The sequence below is a fragment of the Halichoerus grypus genome, chromosome 1, assembly GCF_964656455.1.
Source record: "Halichoerus grypus chromosome 1, mHalGry1.hap1.1, whole genome shotgun sequence".
In the NCBI taxonomy this organism is placed as follows: Eukaryota; Metazoa; Chordata; class Mammalia; order Carnivora; family Phocidae; genus Halichoerus; species Halichoerus grypus.
This window is the reverse complement of record NC_135712.1, coordinates 54,146,257-54,166,963: the sequence shown is the minus strand read 5'-3', so window position 1 is coordinate 54,166,963 and position 20,707 is coordinate 54,146,257. Positions and strand designations below refer to the sequence as shown.

The window sequence follows — 20,707 nt, the reverse complement described above, 5'->3', positions numbered from 1 at the left end:
TCATGCCATTATAATACCTATAACATTAGTAGTAATTCCGTACATCATCTAATACTCTTCCACATTCAGATTTCCCTGATTGTCTCAAAAACATCTTTTTACAGATTGCTTGTTCAAACTAGAATCCATGTACATATGTATTTGGCTGTTTGTATCTCTCAGGTTTCATTTTTTTCTATATTAATAAATTTTTATGTTTCTACATTTTCTTTTAATTTATCAAGGAAGCTTAAAGGAAAAATTGGTACCAAAATTAATGTGTTAGGCTTTCTCTTTAAATCATCAACTTGTATATTCTTTACAGTTTCAGATCCATATATGCTTAATGCCGAAATGTGAAAGACTGAGAAAATGAAAAAACAAAAACACACACACAAAAAAAGGTTTTCCTTTTGTAATTGAAAAACAGGCATGAATTGATTTTATTACTCAACAGCAGAAACCAAATGCAGAAATGTGGCCCCCACCCTTTTTGAGTTCAAATAGGTCTGTATTAAATAACATTTTAAAGCTATGTTATAGTTTGACCTAACCAAAATATCACTTTAATTATGAACAAAAAATTTCTAAGTAGTGACCCCTTGGCTTCTGGGATCTTATCTTTTTTGTCTTTCAGATTTGGGGTTTGTATTTCAGCATAGAAAATTCAAACTGAGACAATATTTTCTTACCAAATGTGTGAATGTTTGTACTCCTTTACTGTTACCAATTAACATAACTAAATGGCTTGTTCATTTGATAGTATTCCCATTGAGTTCACTCTGATATCTCAAAAGCATTGTTTTTTGTCAAAACGGTTGAATCATATATTTGCTTCTTTTTAAATGCGAATTTTGCCATTCTACCAGGTTTGTGCTTTGTTTTCTTGCAACATGGCTAGGAGGACAGAGAAGAACTTCTGCCACTATAATTTTGACACTACCCTGCTTGATATAAATTGTGCAGTCCTGCTAAAATGCCTCAAAATTTTACTGTTTCTTTTTATAAACTCTCAATCTTGTGATATCTTTCCTTTCTTAGGATATGAACGAGTCTGCCAAACAAGAAGATATTTTGGAATCCACAACAGATGCTGCAGAATGGAGTCTCGAAGTAGAACGTGTACTACCACAACTGAAAGTCACGATTAGGACTGACAATAAGGTATAGAGGACAGAATACATTCTGTTCAAATAGAGCTTCATAAGGCAATTTCAGGGTCAGGGGTACTCCCAATTACATGAATGATTTAAGGTGGTAGGATTCAGCTTCCAGTGTTCTGTCTTAGCAGAGATTTAGCAGATTGTTGTTGAATGAATCAATAGTGTAATATTAAAGAAGGAAACAGAAAGCAATAGATCTTTAAAGTCGTTTGGAACACTTGTCATGTTTCCTTGGGATTGAGGGGCATTTTCTCAATACATTTTGATGTATTTTCTTAGAAATCATATTTTGTTTAAGTGAATAGTGAACAAAATTGGAATTTCATGACTATATACCAACTGATTATAGTTAGAAAATGGTTTTGGAACCCTGCTGGATGGCAGAACAGAAGACATCCTTGAAGTTGCCTTACATAATCTATTCAGTATATATGATTAAAAGTCAAGTAGTAAGCAAATAATCAAAGCATTTGCATTAAGATTTGGGGATTGGGCCCAGATGAACTGACCCATTTAATCAAGTTTCTGTTTCCTTTTTACCTACAATTTACAAGAACTTCAGAACAAACTAATAGGTGACTAGATAATACCGTTCTCATTAATACTATAATAATGTCTACAGAAGGGACTAGAGAGACATCTAGGTAAAGAAACTAAAGGGATTTTTATCCTTGGAGGCTGGAGAAAAGCACCAGCATTATGGAACAAGGTTCTAAGGAAGCTTGTTACTCTGAAACTGTGGTTCTGTATCTACCCCCAAAGATTTGCTGTTTTCTGAGTGCCTTGGAAATGAATTCATTCTCGGAATGTCTGGATTTGAGCTTGTAAAACTGTGTCCTAGAGAGGGTAAGAAGCAGCCTAGACTCCTCGGGCAGTCCTAGAATAGGATAAGGACAGCAAAGGTCTTACTAGACTGAGCAGCTGTAAAGGTAAGTGGGCAAATCCTACAGCCTGTTTGCCATGTATTTACCCAAACATTATGGATAGCCATTATTTGACTACATTAGGGGTGAATTCTTTGTCTGCATATCTCTTATATGTAAACACGTGTTAATACAGATTTCTTCACTGATTTGATCTCTGTTGGAAGCCATAATTTGCAAAAATGTGATTTTTTTGGTAAAAATGTAATTTCTAATTCTTTAATTTTATAAGAAGAAATCTGATAAAATTAAAAATCACTGTTATTGTGATTCTAGTTAGAATAACATGTTAAAATAACCATGTAGTGAGGAACTCTCAGGTACATCTTAATCCCACAAGGAAGCAAGTTTAATTTATTTACTTTCAAGCTAAGTAAACTCTTGAAATCCAACATCTCATTTAGAGCCTAATAGGATCACACAAGAGTGTCTTTTTAAAGCATGGTCGTTGATCTCTATGTAATAGGAGTAACTGAATAAAGAAAGAGTATAAATGTAGCTTCTAACACATACAGTTTTACAAAACTAAGTACAGGTCAAATTCTACTACAAACCAATATTACAGTAATCAGAATCCTGGGTTCTTAGAGAGTCAATGATCTCCTGATTTGGGGAAGAATTAAGTAGGTGAAAGTTGGCCTCTTAGTCTCGTGCCATGTATTACCAGCCTTGATTTTATGAGGATATACTGTGCCAAATTAATTATACAGTCAAATTTTACAAGCAACATTCTGAAATGTCAGATAAAGTTTTGAAGGTTTTTTTCTTTATATGAATAGCATTTTGAATTTAGATTTTTGTGGTAAAATATACTGACCTAAAGTAATATTTGAGTGCTTTTTAAGAATTCTTCTCTAGATCATTTGGCCTTTGTGTCTAGTATTTCGCAAACTCTTAAGTATTTCAGAGGTATCAAATGGGAAATACAGGTTTGGGGTCAATTCTTTATTCAGCTTTACTTAAGAAAAATAACATTATACATTGATTTGAGAAAATAAGGGGCTAATGAATAAAGAGATGTTTTTCATGCCTCAGAAATAAAAATAATCTGGTCATGAATGAGGTTTCTCACAGGCTCACTATCCTCCATCAGAAGAGGTTGACTCCTGCATCGTGGTAGATCGCATTCTTTCTCAACTCCTGACTCTACCAAAACCAAATTTGGTTTGGCCAAAACAATTATCTTTCACTCAACACAGGCTTTTTAGGACATTTAGAGAATTCAACATTGTGTTTGAGGGAAAATGAGTTTTTTTCAGATCAATGTGCTTTACTGATCACTGTTAGATTAATTTTTAAGTAGCATAGAGATGTGGGAAATAAGTAATAAAGGGCCTCCATTATTTAAATCCATTATAAAGTTCTTGAAAATGACCTTGTGTTAGTAGTAAATAAGTCCCATATTTATTTAGCACTGGATCACATGTTTGTTTTGCTTTCTTTTCTCATAAATTCAGGTTATTCCTTGTATGCTTCCTGGCAGGTAATTGCAAAAAAAAAAAAAAAAAGTAAATCTCCTTTCTGTTCTTTTTGCATATTATAGTATGTATGCTTTGATGAGATCCTCTCATATACTAATATTTTATTTTATATTCTCCCTAATGTTGTAATTAGGTTTTTATTGCTGGGCTAGCTTATCCTTTTTTCTAAAGGCACCACTTGTTACTGTTGACAGTTTTCAAAGAATGCAAACAAATTTTAATATTAGCTTAAACAAATTATAATTGGGAAAATACGTATGTTGCCAAAAATACAAATAATATGTTCCACAACTGAAGGTGAAGGACTTCTATCATATGTTACCTTGAATGGACCATATTAGTAGTTCCTTTTTTAGGGTTGGTTATAGAGAGTACTCCTGGTCATTACTTCTAGAGTGTGATATACCCAGCGACCAACTCAGATCTGCCCTAATTTGGAATAATGTGTCTAAACACACAGTCAGAAGTTCTGCCAAGAAAGTCAATAAATTCAGCCAAATCCTGGGTCATTCCATTCTAGTTAATGCCTCAGTTATGACCAAGTGAGTAAAGCTCTGGAGTCAGTTCCTTAGAAGGGCAGTCTGAGGACAGCTAAATTAGAGTAGATATCACTGCCACCTAATAAAATCATCTATGAGTATTACTAGTGCACTGTGACTATATATCTTGCACTTTTTGTTCTTTCCCTCCTTTTTTTCCTCTTTATATCTCTTTCCCTTTCTTCTTGTGTGTTTTTATGTCTTTTTTATTGTTTTTTGTTAGACCAGCAGTTGGTGCCTACAAGTGTTACATCAGTACTCTGGTGAAATTTAGAACTAAGAGCAAACATCTGTGATTATAATCAGACTAGACTTAAATCTGTAACTGGTCAAGAATTATCCTAATCTCAGTCTTTTTTTTTTTAAGATTTTATTTATTTATTCGACAGAAAGAGCGCGCATGCACAAGCAGGGGGAGCAGCAGGGAGAGGGAGAGGGAAGGCAGGCTCCCCTGCTGAGCAGGGAGCCTGACTCAGGGCTAGATCCCAGGACTCTGGGATCATGACTGGAGCCGAACGAAGGCAGACGCTTAACCGACTGAGCCACCCAGGCGCCCCTCTCTGAGTCTTTTTTAAAATGCACTTCTGTTTTTAATTATAAAAATAATATGGAAGCAATTCAAGGGGAAGAGGGATGGGCAGTATGCTATGAATTAGAAGCTAGTGATCCCACATTTAGTTTCACTATCAATTCCTGATTTATTGGGCCAGAGTTTCAGAAACCTAGTGGAACTGTGGTAGCCACAAAGATCAAGGGAAGGTAGAGCCTATCTCACACATCTTCCCTTGGTACCCAGAATTCACATTTCTACCATTTATTAGATGTGTGATCCAGCGCAAGCTACTAAGCCTCTCTGTGCCTCCTTCTCCGAATCTGTAAAATGGGACTAATTATATTACTTACCTTACACAGTTGCTGTAAAGCACCAACAACAGTGTCTGAGACATAATTAATGCCTAATAAATAAATGTTAATTATTGTTAAATTACAGTATTGTTATTATAATATTATTATGTTCTGTCATGGCCCTCTTATATTCAGTGCCTGTATCAGTATTCAGGAAGAGTTTACAAAATTTCTGTACTAATATTTCCATCATTTAAGGGAATATTTTAAAACGTCAGCATTATAGTCTTACATGGGAATAGAATCAGACTCACATAAGTAATCAGGCTCAAAGTATTCACTTTGGTAAATCTTTCCAGTTTTTTTTCCCTAGTAAAGGTATATATGATATGGTAATAATAACTGACATTCACTAAGTGTTTACTATGTGCCAAGTGCAGTTCTTAACACACTTCACATATTATTAATTCACTTCATCATTTCCACTGCCCTGTTAGATACAGATACCTTTTATTGCAGGGGTGGAGACTGAAACACAGTGAAGTGAAGTAACTTGCTTTTGCCTAGCAAGTGACAGATATTTGAACCTACAACCCAGGTTCTTACCTATTCCATTAGTGACAATATCCCATACTGGTTAAAAGCACAAATTCTGAATCCAGGTTCCTTGAGTACAAATCCTGGCTGTAATACTTGCTAGCTGTTGGACCCTGTGTGCAAGTTTCAACCACTCTATCTCAGTTTCCTCATCTGTACAATGGAGTTCATTATAAAACCTACCTCAAAGAGTTATTAAAGGGATTAAATGAATTAACTTATCTTAAGCACTTAGAATGGTGCCAGAAGAATCACTTAATATATGTTGACTACTATTTCTGTGTGCTTTTATGTGTATACAGTTGAGATTACACCTCTGTTTTTAAAAATATAGTAGTACATCATGAGCAGTTCCACACATCCTTAAAACTTATAAGCCATAACTTTAGCTGAGTGGTACGTAGCAGAGGTGGCTTAGCGAAGCTCAGCAGGTTGGGTCAAACCAGGAGGTCTAAGATCTTGGTGGAAGAATGGCCGGCCGGACAGAGTCATGCAACAGCTGATGGTTAGAATATGGGCAAGCATAAGGACCCTAAGATCTGAGAATACAGACCAATAGCAAGAAATGAAACCCGCCAGTGAGTCATTTTAGATAAACAAGTGGTTATTGAGGGTGGAAGTACTTGGTGACATTTATTGGAAGATAATATTTTCCTTCATGATTGAAATATCTTTAATTCCATAATAGTAATTTTTTAAAACTTTTAAGTGAACCAGTTGACAATTGCTGGCTGGGATAATAATGGTAGTTGAGACTGAGCTGCCAAAGAATTCTGTTCCATAATTTCTGAGGAAATAAAAGACGTGGTTGCATATTCATATAGATTTCACTTTCTGTATTTTTTATTAATTTTGAATCACTAAATAATGCTGTTTCTCGAAGAAAATTAATCTATCTTTTTTAGTTTTCTTTTTATTATTAAAAAAACAAGCCTGCATTTGACTTTGTGGAAATAAAGGAGATCACCTAAATGAGAGCAGACTATGTATTTAGGGCTTGCTATAGCGAGGGAGTTAGCCACCATCGTCTGCATTTGGCAGAGACTTAAAGGCACGCAGGAGTATTTAAACGATTTATAGTGGGAGAAGGAGAAGCCTTCAGCAATGTTCAGAGATGACTGGAGATTTGGAGGCAGGCTAACGAGAAGCAGGGCCTCCTATGTGTCTGGTTCGGAGAGGATATGTGGCTTTGGCTGGCTGGTTGTACATTGGGAGCAGGTGGGTGAGGAGAAAAACTGGGGAAGCCAGCAGTTACTAAGTCCTGACCATTTTTTGGCCAATTTCACTCAGAGGTTATGGTTTGACTTCCTGGACTAGTTGCTGCAGATTGTGGGTCAGAATTTTTTTTTTTTTTTAAGATTTTATTTATTTATTTGTCAGAGAGAGAGAGCGCACAAGCAGGGGGAGTGGCAGGCGGAGGAAGAAACAGACTCCCTGTTGAGCAAGGAGCCTGATGTGGGACTTGATCCCAGGACCCTGGGATCGTGATCTGAGCCTAAGGCAGACGCTTAACGGACTGAGCCACCCAGGCGTCCCAATAGATCAGAATTCTATTTTATATAATGGCCTGGACATTGTTCTGCATTCGTATATTCAGTCTCTCAGCTTCATCCATTGAACCGAGGGAAAGTGGCTTCTTAAAATGATCAGTCTTATCAGTCTTTATCAGGAGAATGACTTTTTTTCAAGTCAAGGGTTTTTACCATAATAGAAACCAAGTAAACATTAATAATATTTATCCCTGTTCTCCAGAAATAAGGAAGAGCAGAAAGTGTGAAATCAGTTTTCAACTAAACCTTACATAGACCCTTTTCCTCAATTATACAGTATTTATTCCTAAACAATTGTATATTATAATGATTTAATATGAGGTGTTTAATGCAATGAACAAATGTTCTATCATGCTTTCATGCCCTGGATATTGTAATTAAAGTTTTGATTAATGACTTAAATTGATTTTTTTTCCAAATTATAATTAAATGTTTCCTGCTCTGTTGTTTTAAAAGATAGTTGGCTAAGTACACCCCCTTCAGTCCTCCAAAATGTCTCCTACTCATTATGTAAATCTTCAGGTTCATTACAAGAATTTAGATAAAGAGATTATATATATTTTTTAAAGGCTTTGGAAGTACTACAGCATGTGTTTCTAATTATTTCAAGCCTTTGATTCACTGAACTGCTTTTTTACATCCTTACCTATTTTTCAGTGTCTAACTTTCTCAGGGTGCAGTTGTAAAAAGAACCTTAAACTTTAAATTTCAACTCCAAACTGGATTTTATTTTAACGTAAATAAACCATACAGGTATTGCCTTGGGTAATTCACAGCAAGAAACCTTTCTGCAAGAGTCATTGTGCTAAGGATGGAATCATTGCAATAGTCTTGAGCCCTTGGGCTCTCTAGTCACTGGGAGAGCTAAAACCTAAGAGGCAGAAGAGAGGCCTTTATTAATCAGCAGGTGGAATTCCATTTAAATGAACCTGGAGGGACCACAGAATTACTATATTAGATTTAAGTCTGTTCAAATTGGAAGCCAAATCCTGCAGAAAATGTACAATAGTAGGCTTTCTCTTTTTACTGTTACAGACAAATCTGTATCTGGAAGCAAGACGAAGGAGGGTATTTTTCTCATTCCAAAACAGTGCAGAGAGTAACTTGCTTTGACCTTCTGCCATTGCTGTGTTTGGATGCAGTATAAGAAGAATGTTAATAAAATTTAGCTTTCTAAATATTTCTGACCTGCAAGGATTTATGAATTGTTATAGTTTGGAAATAAAGAGCATTTCTTAAGACTTGTACTCTGGTTGTTGGATAGGCTATATTGACAGGATTCTTGCATCCATGAGCAAAAAGGTATAATATATTCTGTGGGCTAGGATATAAGAATACAGCTTATGTATATATTAGTCATTAAAATGTGATTCTGCCTGTTATTTGAATAATGGAGAAACTACATTTATAATTTTTTAAGATTTTCTGGTAGACAGACCTTTTGTTGAGAAATATTCACATAAATAAAAAAAATAGGGCACCAAGTAAAAAAAAATCAGCTTTCACAATTACCAGTAACAAATGTAAATACAGGTGGCAATAAGTTGGTCTCCATGAGGCTCCATGCAGGAGTAATAGCTCCAATTACTGTCACAAATGTTTGTAATTGTATCTATTGCTGCCAGACAATAAATGCTTTGTAATATAGTAAGGCCATAAATGTACATGCTGCTGTTGTTTAAACAAAATACAATTTTCGGCAAATTTATCCTTGAAACACCTGCTATAATCAAAAAGAGGTGAATGCTATCAAAATAAACTGCCTAAATTAACTAGACACACATACATTTTTAGAGCAGCCTGCATGATTACTCAACTGCCACGTTGTCTCAAAGAATGAGGGGAAATATTCACTGATGGACATTTACAGGCGAGCGTTCTTTAAAGGAGACTACAAAAAACAGAGTATTGCTTTGGATTTTTGTGTTATTTTTAAAGCATGGTGTTATTTTGTGGACTTAAAGTTTTATTCACTGTTTTTTGTTTTTTTTTTCTTAAGCTGGTCAACTATTTTTTTTTTTTTTTTTCCTTTTTAGCATATGGGTCATGGACAGAGATCAGGATTGTGGAAAAGAATAGTGTGCTTAAAATTATATATGTAAAACTACTGCAAAGGGGTGGAGAAAAACCCAGCCATCCTTAAGCAACTGAAATGATTTTTAGCTGCTTCTGTCTCAGTCTTGTTGAACATTCAGGATATTCTGTTTAAAGATAGTTGATGATACCTTCCTTCCTATTTACCCTGAGTGTGATAATGTTTCCACTGGATCGGGGAAAGGTTTCATTTATCACAGATCGAAATAGGAGAACAAGTGTTTTTGCTTTAGAGATTACCATCAACTCTAAGTAAAGAGCATCAACAGTGGTAGCAGATTTTAAGGAAATAACCAATAAAGAGCACATGTTATAGAAACACTGCAGAGGGAAGTTACTAATGCCTCACAGCAGATATACCTCAAATAGACACTTGTGATTGAGAGCAGTGAATTAATATATATTGATTATAATTAAAATTTCTAGACTGCCTAAATATTTCATTATTGCAAAGTATGATTTAATGTTTCCTTTAAATCACTTAATGTAAAAGCATGAATTGAAACAGAAACCATTTGTCATATGGACCTTCCTATGAAATGTACTTTTTAATTGGTTTGATTCATTTTTCCAATCAATGATATTAGAGTAGTTCTCACTATCACAGTGTTTTATTATTAAATTTCTTAATATGTGGACAAATTTTACTCCCCTAGCCTTTATCCCATTTTATTTGATTGTTTCCTTATGCCAAGGTAATGACTTACGTTTCTTGGTTCTTCAAATATGCAGATGGCTCTATTTATTTTTTCAGTTTTTTTTTTTTTTTTTTTTGAATATTGTATGAGATCAAAGTTTTGTTTAGTAGATTCTTGAAGTTGAGCAGGACTGTCAAGGCTCTCTCTTCCGGCTATGCATCGTGGTTACTCAGCATCCTGTGAAATAATTACATTCTCACTTGGCCTAAGAGTGCCCCTGCCTTCACAGAAGGGCCCCCACCCACTCCCCGTCTGCCTTGCCTGATCACTTCTCTGAGCTTGTAACTCCTTCTAAAGTCTAGAAACCCTCACTCAGGAGATTTCTGTGGCCATATAAAAGGGGTGTGGATGGAGTAAGCACGAATAATAAGTCAGAGTCAACATATGAAAACACTTTAGTAACAGATGGTAGTCAGTAAAGGTCATCTTTTTGTTTTGTTTTTTTGTTTTGTTTTGTTTTGTTTTAAAGATTTTATTTATCTGACAGAGAGAGACAGCGAGAGAGGGCACACAAGCAAGGGGAGTGGGAGAGGGAGAAGAAGGCCTCCCGCCGAGCAGGGAGCCCGATGTGGGGCTTGATCCCAGGACCCTGACATCATGACCGGAGCCGAAGGCAGATGCTTAACGACTGAGCCACCCAGGCGCCCCAGTAAAGGTCATCTTTGAGCACACAATTAGAAATGTAATTCTTTAACAAGGTATTTTATTTAGAGATTATGGATCTCCAGTTTCAATTCAGCTACAGGCAGGTGTGAGAATACTAGTGATTGTTATGATAGTCTTTGCTTACCCTCTATGCACACTGTCTTCTTCTCTACAACAAGGGGAATATCTAGAAAGCAAGAACTTTCCTGAGGAAACTCGAATTTCCAGCACTAGTGGATTCCCATACTCCCTGCAACAAATATACACATACAACATATACCACACACATACATACTCAGCCCCTCTTAAGTCGTATATTTAGTTCTTTGAACGCTTACAAAGAAAAATCCTGTTTTCACACCACAAGTGTGTACCACAGAAGACTTTAAGCTGCTGGCAATGAAAGAAAAAGGTCACATTAAAAAATTCAGAAAGCCACATTCTGTAATTACCTCACAACCTGATGGGCATTTTTCATTCAGAAAGTAATTCAATCTCATGAAAAAAATACTTGATGGATGATCTCTCTCACCTCTCTTCTCTTTCTCTCTCACACACACACACACACACAAACACGTGCACAAATGTGAGCCATGGTGAAGCTACAAATCAACAAGTAGAACAAGAAGAAGAGATTGCAAAACCGCTTGTGCAAAGTGGCAAAAAGAGAATATAGATAATGTTCTATTATTAGGGAAAGGAGTGTTGTGGGTGGAGGAGGGAAATCCGCTGCTCTTCTCCTTGCATTGAAAGCATGATGAATTATCGACCTGTCCCAGCAACATTTGCTACAGTGAACTTAAGACATATGCAGCCACTTCTATCAAGCTGTCTTCTCTGCTTTTTTCACTTAACCTGATTCCCTGCCATCAGATTTCTGAAGAATTTTATCATTGACCATGGATGGGGCATTAAACATGTTACACGAACATCAGTATTCCACACTGAAATCTTGAGACTGATCACTTTTGGACTGCCGCTCACATTTGGCCCTACCTCTCTACCACTGCAGCTGTAGTTATAATTTTAATAACTAAGTCTCTCTCCCTATGGCTGAAACAGAGATGAACTCTCCAGATCCCCTTACAGTCAAGGACTTGCTGCCCAGCCACAGAGTGTGGTCAACAGACAACCCCTAGCTGTCTGCTCCTTTGATGGCAGAGAGCTTCCTAGCCCAGGTCATGCCCTTCCAGAGTAGCCCACATCTGGACTTATGTGAATTGTTTAAAGTATTATAAATAATACTGCTTTGAAAATTCTTGTAAATGTCTTTTGGTGAACATCTGTACACATTTCTACTGGAATTTCTACTAGGGTGGAATTGCTAGGTCTTAGGGTACGTATATGTTCAGCTTTAGCAGACCCTGCCAAATAGTGTTTGAAGGTGGTTATACAAATTTATACGCCTCCCAGCAGGGTATGAAAGTTCCAGTTGCTCCGCATCTTTATCAACATTAAGTATTGAATCTTTTTAAGTTTTGTCATAATAGATATGCTATGGTCTCATTGCCATTTTAATTTGCATTTCCCTGACGACTGCTGAAGTTGAACCCCTTTTCATATGTTCAACATTTGGATATCCTCTTGTCTTTTGCTATTGGGTTATCTGCTTTTTCTTTTGATTTATAGAAATTATTTTTATATACTCTGGATATGAGTACTTTGTCAGGTATATGTATTGCAAATATGTACTCTTTAGCTTTTCTTTTCACTCTTATTGGTATATTATGATAAACAGTGGCCTAATTTTAATATACTCAAAATGATCTTTTTTGGGGAGAAGGGAATATGGCTAATATTTATGTTTTATTTAAGAATCTTTGCTTACCCCAGTGCTTTGAAGTTATTCTCCTATGTTTTCTTTTTAAAGCTTTATTGCTTTACTTTTTGTATTGAGTTCTATGATTCATCTAGCATTGATTCTTATGTATGGTGTGAGGTAGAACTCAAGATTTATTTGGTATACATACGTGTGTGTGTGTGTGTATGCAGCTGACCCAGTTTATTGAAAAGGTTATCTTTTCACCAGTGCACTGCTTTGTCATAAAAAGTGAGCATGTATGTGTGGGTCTGTATTTGGACACTCTGTTTTATTGCACTAGTCTATTTGTTGTTCTTTCATACTACTGAAAATGGTATCTTTTTAGATTTTATTTTCTGTCTATTGCTGGTATATAAAAATAATTATGGGGGCACCTGGTGGCTCAGTCGGTTGAGCGTCTGACTCTTGATTTTAGTTCAGGTCATGATCTCAGGGTCATAGGATCGAACCCCGCATTGGGTTCCGTACTGGAGATGCTCTCTCTCTCTCTCCTTCAAATACATAAAATCTTAAAAAATATACAGTTCTGTGTATATACAAACACACATCTCCAGGAAACATGCTAAATTCACTTATTCATTCTAACAATAGGCCTATAGGTTGTTTTGCATTCTCGGTGTATATAATTATATCATCTGCAAATACCATCAATCTTCTTTCTTTCTTCACAAGTCTTATCCCTTTTATTTCTTTTATGTTGCCTTATATAGTGGTTAAGAACTCTATGTTGGATATAAGTGGTATTTGCAGGGAGAAAGCTGTCAGTATTTCAATTTTACCATTAAGTATGATGTTAACTTTTTGACTTTTATAAATATCCTTTACTAGGTTAAGGAGCTTCCTTTTTGTTCCTAGTTTGCTAAGAGTTACTACGAATGGATGTTACATTTTTTTCAAATGATTTTTTTCTTCATCTATTAAGAGGATCATATGATTTGTTTCCTCTTTTTTTTCCTCTCTTGCTATGGTGGATTATATTGATTGATTTTTGAGTATTAAACTAACCTTGCATTTTGGAATAAATGCAACTTAATCGTGATATATTATCCTTTTTATATATTACTGGATTCGATTTGCTGGTATTTTGTTGAGAATTTTTATATCTATGTTTACAAAAGATACTGATTTGTAATTTTTCTTGTTTTTTAGGTGTCTTTTTCAGGTTTTAGTGTAATGCTATCTAGGCCTCATAAAACAAGTTGGCAATTGCTCTCCTTTTTTTTTTTTCTTTTCTGTTCTCTGGTATTTGTATAAAGTTGTTGTTATTCCTTAAATATTTGAGAAAAATTCACCGATGAAGCCATCTGGGTCTGGATATTTCTTTGTGAGAAAGTTTTTAATTGCATGTGTTTATCCTAAAACTGTTTTAAATTCATTTTTTTAATTATACAATTGATATATAAATACATTCTTGGAAATATTCAAATATTACAGATGAAACTAAAGTCTCCTTTAACCATTACCCCCTTAAAATTTTTAGTTATACTTCACTGCATTTCATCAGGGAAATGGTAAGTCATGATATCGTGGTCTCTGCCAGTTTACGCTCTACTGCTGACTTGCCTGTAAGCTTGGGCGTCTACTTTAAAGGAGCTACGTCTCAATTTCCTCATCTAATGAGAGTTTTTAAAAGAATTGTATGTGATGATGTTTGGATAGGGCTTAACATAGTGCCTGACACATACTAGACATTCCTTGAATGTTAACATTGAAGCTATCATTAGATGTAAGAGGATCTCAGAATGGATGTGACTATTGGGGAACTACTCTATACCAAGGAAGGAAATAGAAAAGGTTTCTAAGTAGCCAAAATAGAAATCACAAAAAACTATGTACTAAAGCTCATGCATTTTATTTATAGGAGAGTCTGATAAATCCTTCTTTGGAATTTACATATAGTTGTTTCAGAGATGATTCTAACAAGGTTGGTAAAACAGACTGTTCATCCCCAGCAGATTAGAAGCAGCAAACCTCCTGTAGCGTCTAAGCTTTAGCAAAACAACTGAGCTAAGAAACATTTATTTAATGTGCAAACTCGCATTGAAAATCGTCAGTTTCTTGTATTCCTTATTGAAATTGGGTGACAAAGCAAGGAAATGAAAGAAGCAGGTCGGTGTAATGGAAGATCTGTAAGTGAGAGAAAGGACATTTGGCTTTTTGTAATTGACGTGGTAAAAAATCATACCACCTCAATTTGTTACCCAATCGGTGAAATGGAGGCACAAGATTTCCTCCCCAGAGTAATCTTGAAAACCCACAGAGAAAGTGAATTCAGGGGTAGAACAGAGGCCTGATGAGAAAAATGCAGTGAGACCCCTTAAATGCAGGGAACCCATAAAAACCCTCGTAAATATTGTCATATTCACTAAAACACGACTGCAAAAACAGAACATTAAATTAAGATTCCATTAGTAATTATTCATAACACAGTTGGGGGAGAACCAGTAAGAATAGAGGGAAAAGGGAGGGTAGATGGCAGAAGTAACATTTTTGTGATAGAGAGCAATTCAAAATACATCCGAGCCTTGGGGCCCTGCTCCCGCTCTTGGGGGCTGGAGCAAAGGTGCCACTAGATCCACGGACTAGGAGACTCAGCTGTGCTCTGGCAGGGACTTTTCCTGAGCCCAGAAAAAAACATCCCTGCATACACCAATGTGCCTTCCTCAGCTTTGTTCTCTCAAGAGTCCTTTGGCTCTCCTCCTCTCCACACATAAAGAAGCTCAAACTTGGGGAAAAAACTGAGAGTTTGACATTTTACAAGTTGTAAATTAGTAAAACGTGTACACAGATAAAAGTTCCATTTGCCATCCCTAGCTCGTGTTTCGGTCTCTCTCTCCGCAGCAGTTTCAGAGAGGAGCTTGAAGCATTGAGTTGGAGATCCGGACAAACCAAGTGTCTCTGCATCATAAGTAAAGTTAATCATTCAGGGGTTGTGCTGTTGAAGTAAAACCCAGAGCTCCATGTAGTCTTGCTGGTCACCCTAACGGCTGCAGCTGGATCTCCTACATTTTGACATTATGGTATGCTGTGAATCACCATCTGCAGATATGCATCGCAATTCTTCAGTTTTTGAAAAGGGGAGAGATATACTTTGGCACTAAAGAATTTGGAGTGGGGAGGAGTACCTTTGCTGGCCACCTCAAAAGTGACAGAATTATACGAGATTTTGTATGAAAGGATTTTTAAAAATAGAAAGTCTAAAGGAATGATATACTGCATCATTATTAGTCTTCTCATTTCCTCGGAGAGAGGAAATGTGCTGGATTAGTGAAAAACTCAACTGCAATAGAGAGGAGAAATGAGCTTAATGAACACACTTAGAGCACTTTGGAACAGGTGACCAGTAAACTCCAGAGGCCCGTGTGGTCTCACTTGATATGTAACAAAAAAAAATTTTGGTTTACCTTAGATACTCTGCGGTATTTCATTTTATCATAAAGAAAAGCAGTCTATGGTATGTGGAAAATGCACTGGTTTGGGAGTGCTTTCCATTTTCCAGACATGAAACTTGAGAAAGGTCATTTAACTTACTTGATTCTTCGTTTTCCTCCTATACAATATGTATACATAGTCAGTTTTTCTGTATTGAAAACAAGCCCAAATCACAGTGGTTTATAATCATAATAACAACACATTTACTCTCACTCAGGACACAGGTCTGCTGATGTGTGATTCAGGGGCAGCTCTACTCCTGCTGTGTTCCATGTTTCTTAGTCCCAGACCCAGGCCGAAAGTATAACCCCGATGTGGGGCATGCCTATTATCATGGCTGAGAGAAAGGGAAAGCGGGCTGATGGATGCCTCTTACAGCATGTGCACAGGCCTGGCCTAGGCCATGCCCACTGCTATTCCACTGGCCAGAGAGAATCACATGGCCAAGGCCAGCATCACTGGGGCAGGGAAGTATACTCCTTCTACAGCTGGCCTGCAAATCACATAACCCTCTTACAGGGAAGGGTAGAAGTGAAAAAGAAGGGCTGAGAAATCGACTTAGCACTCCAAACCTTTGTGAGTCTCAAATAAGGAAAGGTGTATAAAAGTGCGTTGTAACCTAATGGATTCTCTACCAATATAAGGATTGCTAGCATTGTTGGACAGTTCCTTTTACTGTTTTATTTTGGGGATCAAGTCCTTCATCACTTCTTCATTCTTACCACAAACCTTTGTAAACTTTTTAACCATCTCCATTGTAGTTTTTTAAAAGCTATGTATTTTGCCTTTTATATTCATGTTTTTAAAATGTTACAAGTATGATCACTTATATTTTCTGCTGTAACTGTATTAAACGCCTTTCAAGAACTACTTGGGCATCCAGGAGGTTTTTGACTTTTTTTCCCCCTGATGATTAAAGTGATGATTAAAAATTGTCTTGTAGGAAATTTGGAAAATTTTGGAAGGATAAGAAATTCTAAACATCGGTATCCAAATTCCTGGCTTAATATATGCATACACATACAAATATACACAAATATTAGTTTTTACTAAATTGGACCAATAATAGTGTATTCCTTGGGGAATGTTTTTCCACTTTACTATATGTTGTTCGTGTGCATTTTTGCTGGGTAAGTTTGTATTGAAAACATGAATTTAACATTTCGATAGGCAATACATATATATTATGAAGCCCAATAATAAAACAAACACTCATGAACCCACTCCTCAACTTGAGAACTAGACCATTACGTGCCCTTGAAATTACCTGTGTAATTCTGCTGCTGCCCTTGGCCTCCCGTGGGGAACCACTGTCCTCACGTTTGCGTATTATATATTGTCATTAGCCGCTGCTGCTGCTTCCTCTTCCTCTTCCTCCACTTCTTCCTCCTCCTCTCCCCCCTCCTCCTCCTCTTCCTCTTCCTTTTTTGTTTTAGTGTTTTCGTATATGTGTATATCTCCAAACAACGTATCATTGAGCTGTGCTTCATTGTGAGCTTTATAAAAATGGTATCATACTGCATTATTTTTAGTGGTGAAATGGATATTACAAAATTAGTTTAAACTGTCCTCTACTGTTAAATATTTAGAGACTTAAATATTTACAGAGATGTTTTACCAAGAACTTGTACATTCATCTTTGTGTGTATCCCCAAATGTTTCCTTGAGAATAACTTCTAGAGGTGAAATTGCTGGGTTAAAAGGTTAGAACGTTTTTAAGCCTTTTTTTTTTTTTTTAATAACTGTACATCAGGAAATGTGTCCATCTAGATTTTAATTAAACAGGTTTATGTGGCAGATAATTATAAATCATTATTAGCTTTCCACTTTAAAAGGCAATAAGAATACATAAATATGTCCCAGTGGGTTATCATATTAAAAAGTTCCAAACTAAATTCCTCAGTGTTTCTGGCTCCCTGAAATCTGTCCTTCTCATACTGATAATACTAATATCTTAGTTCCTAAGGCTAGAAACCTTAAAGACAACTTCTCTCTGCTACCCCACCTCCACTTCAGCCAGCCCGCACTTGCCCTTAGTCCTCAAGTCCTGCGAGTTCCGTGTCCCCGATGTCCCTTGAGCCCATGCCTTCTCTTTCATTCTCACAGGCACTGCTCTACCGCAAACCCTGCTCATGTACCACGCGGACCATTACACAGCCTCGTAACTGGTTGCCTACCTGCCTTCAGTCTCTTGCCTTTCTAATTCTTTCTGGCCTCTAGTCCTTCTCTGTTAACTTTCTCAAAACACAAATTTATCCTAAAACTGAAACCAAAAATCTTGAATAGCTCTCCATTGTCCACATGATAAAATGCACATTCCTCAGTGAAAGCCCTCCGTCTAACTTAACCTACCTCTCCAGCTTTGCTTCTTCATGATTCATCCTCTCCACCCCACCCCACCCCTCCCCGCCCTGCCCCACCCCACCCTACCCCACCCCAAGAACTTTGTGTTTTATATTCCAGCCAGCCTGGGCTCTTGTTCCCTATATATTTTCCGGTTTTTTTCTTGTTCCTGTTACTCCCTCAGCCTAAAATACCCTTCCTCTCCCACTCCTTTCCAGCCTGTTGAAATGCCACTCATGCTTCAAGCTTGCACTGCAGTGCCAGCTCCTCCAAGTTTAACATCAATGTAAGTTATCATAGTTATACATAGATGAGTCAGGCACGTTTAATTCTCTAGAAATACTTTATCAGAACATGAAAAAATAGAGTTTTTACATTTGCTGGGTAAAGGATAATGCTGGGTAGAAAAAAGCAGAACACAAACTATATTAAAACACCGATTACTATAAATAAAAGGATATCTATATAAAGTATATGTATGTATAATGTGTGTGTTTATACATGCATATATCTACAGACACAGAGACTGTAGGAATACTTGGTGTTTATTAAGCTTATAAAATTCTTTTTGGAATCAGGCTGGACGAGTACTGTTTTGGAAAAATTACTAATATAATGATACCTATTACGTTCATTTTCTTTCATAAGGATGCTTGCTTGGGCTTAAACAGGTTTCCATTTTGAGGCTTAACCATATTTGGTCCAGTTGCAGCAGGCCAGCCAGTCACCTCTCCTCCCCGTCCCCGTGTTGACTGGCTGAGTTGGAGAGGCCTGTTTCCTTGCCAAATCTGTCTAGTCATAGTCACGGGTGATGAACAGTCCCCTCAACTGTAAAATGAAAACGTTGCACCAGATGACTGTTAAATGGATGAGTAGATGATCTTTAAGGTCCTTCCCAGCTCTCATATTCTGAGATATTTTTTGCTCATGAGACAGAAAAATGCTTATGGACAAAGGGAAGTGCTGATTTGTTCTCTGCTCTAGCACCTTCCCTGGTGTCAAGTAGCAGGTTGCTCCTTTTATTAACTCTGACCTGCCAGAATCTATTCTGTGGGAATTAATACGTTTGGCTTCTGATCCATGTGCACCACTACCAGAGTGGCTTTACGTGTGCCCCTTTCTGTCACTGGGCCTCTTTTTGCTTATCTGTGAAATGATAAAGGTGAGACTAGATGCTCTTTGAGGTTCTTTAATATATTGTAATTTTATCATTGGTATGTGTGATATACCCCAGGATTTTTCTTCCCCTATAGTCACTAGCCCATGTTTCTAAGTTAAGAAATCGGTAGAAGAGGACAATTCACAGTATATTTTTGTCTTCACAGAATAGTGTAGATAGCAAAGTAGAGCATCAGGGTATGCAAACAGATATGTATAATTGAGGAATATCCTGCTTCCATCACTTCAACTTACCATAATATTTTTTTTCATCGTGGGTATTTCTCCAGTCTTAAAATTGTTACCTTTAGTAATGTAAACCAAAAGATTTTGAAGATATCTTGTAAGAAATTAAAATGTTGGCATAGATTTCAAATATGCACACTGATTTGGGTCAGCCTTAATAGTAATGCGATATATCTCAAAATATATGAACTCTAATAATCCATATAGATTTCCTTTTTTAAGAAGGAGACGTCTTCCGAAAAAAAGGGCCCCATCTTAATTTTCAGGGGACAAACTAATACTTGATATATGATACTTGATTCCAGAGTTGCTTCTGGCGATTGTTACTATTTAAACAAGTATTTCTTTTCTAGTAATTAGATTTTTTTTTTCATTTTGATGGGTAGTCATAAATATTAACCACCAGCAGTGCAGGAATAATTTATATTCAAATTGTCAGACATCACTCTGTGAACACATAAAATAATTTACATTTATTTAAAACCTTTAATCCTAAAGTGCTCTACACATATTTCTTTATAATCTGATTGCAAGCTATATATAGGACTTTCCTACCTGAAATAGGGCAGCAACCAAAGTAATTAAAATAAAGGATACAACTTCAAAAAAGTAGAGGAAAGAAGGAAATGTATATTTTACTTGTTCCTATATGCTCTTATGCCTATAGGATTGGAGAATCCACGTTGACCAAATGCACCAACACAAAAGTGGAATAGAATCTGCTCTAAAGGAGACCAAGGTATGTGAATTACTTCAGGTGAATCAATGTACATTTACCCATCTGTTGAACACCTGTTAAAGGAGAACATTAAAAAAAAAAGATGCAATCCTTGCCTTTGAGGAACTTACAGATTGAATGTACCATATTATATTTCAACAGCCCTAACACTTTAACTAAAGAAGGGTAACTTTCTTTTTTTTTTTTTTTTAAAGATTTTATTTATTTATTTGAGAGAGAGAGAATGAGAGAGACAGCACATGAGAGGGGGGAGGGTCAGAGGGAGAAGCAGACTCCCTGCCGAGCAGGGAGCCCGATGTGGGACTCGATCCAGGGACTCCAGGATCATGACCTGAGCCGAAGGCAGTCGCTTAACCAACTGAGCCACCCAGGCGCCCAGAAGGGTAACTTTCTAATCAAAGCAGTATAATATATACCTAATATAGAGAGAGATATATATCTCTAATATATAT

The 20,707-nt window shown here is 36.6% G+C and overlaps 1 protein-coding gene and 1 long non-coding RNA gene across 3 annotated transcripts in view; one reads left to right on the top strand and one right to left on the bottom strand.

The window, feature by feature from the left end:
- The window catches only part of LOC118520321 (uncharacterized), a 121,268-nt gene that overhangs the window by 16,752 nt on the left and 83,809 nt on the right, over window positions 1-20,707 (bottom strand). The window lies entirely within an intron of this gene.
- Window positions 1-20,707, top strand: part of IFT57 (intraflagellar transport 57) — a 55,819-nt gene that overhangs the window by 26,963 nt on the left and 8,149 nt on the right. For both annotated transcript variants that reach the window (XM_036068324.2, XM_036068323.2), the window contains exons 6-7: window positions 1,021-1,143; window positions 20,184-20,255. In XM_036068324.2, coding sequence (XP_035924217.1) covers window positions 1,021-1,143; window positions 20,184-20,255 — 195 coding nt within the window. The remainder of the gene's footprint in view (window positions 1-1,020; window positions 1,144-20,183; window positions 20,256-20,707) is intronic.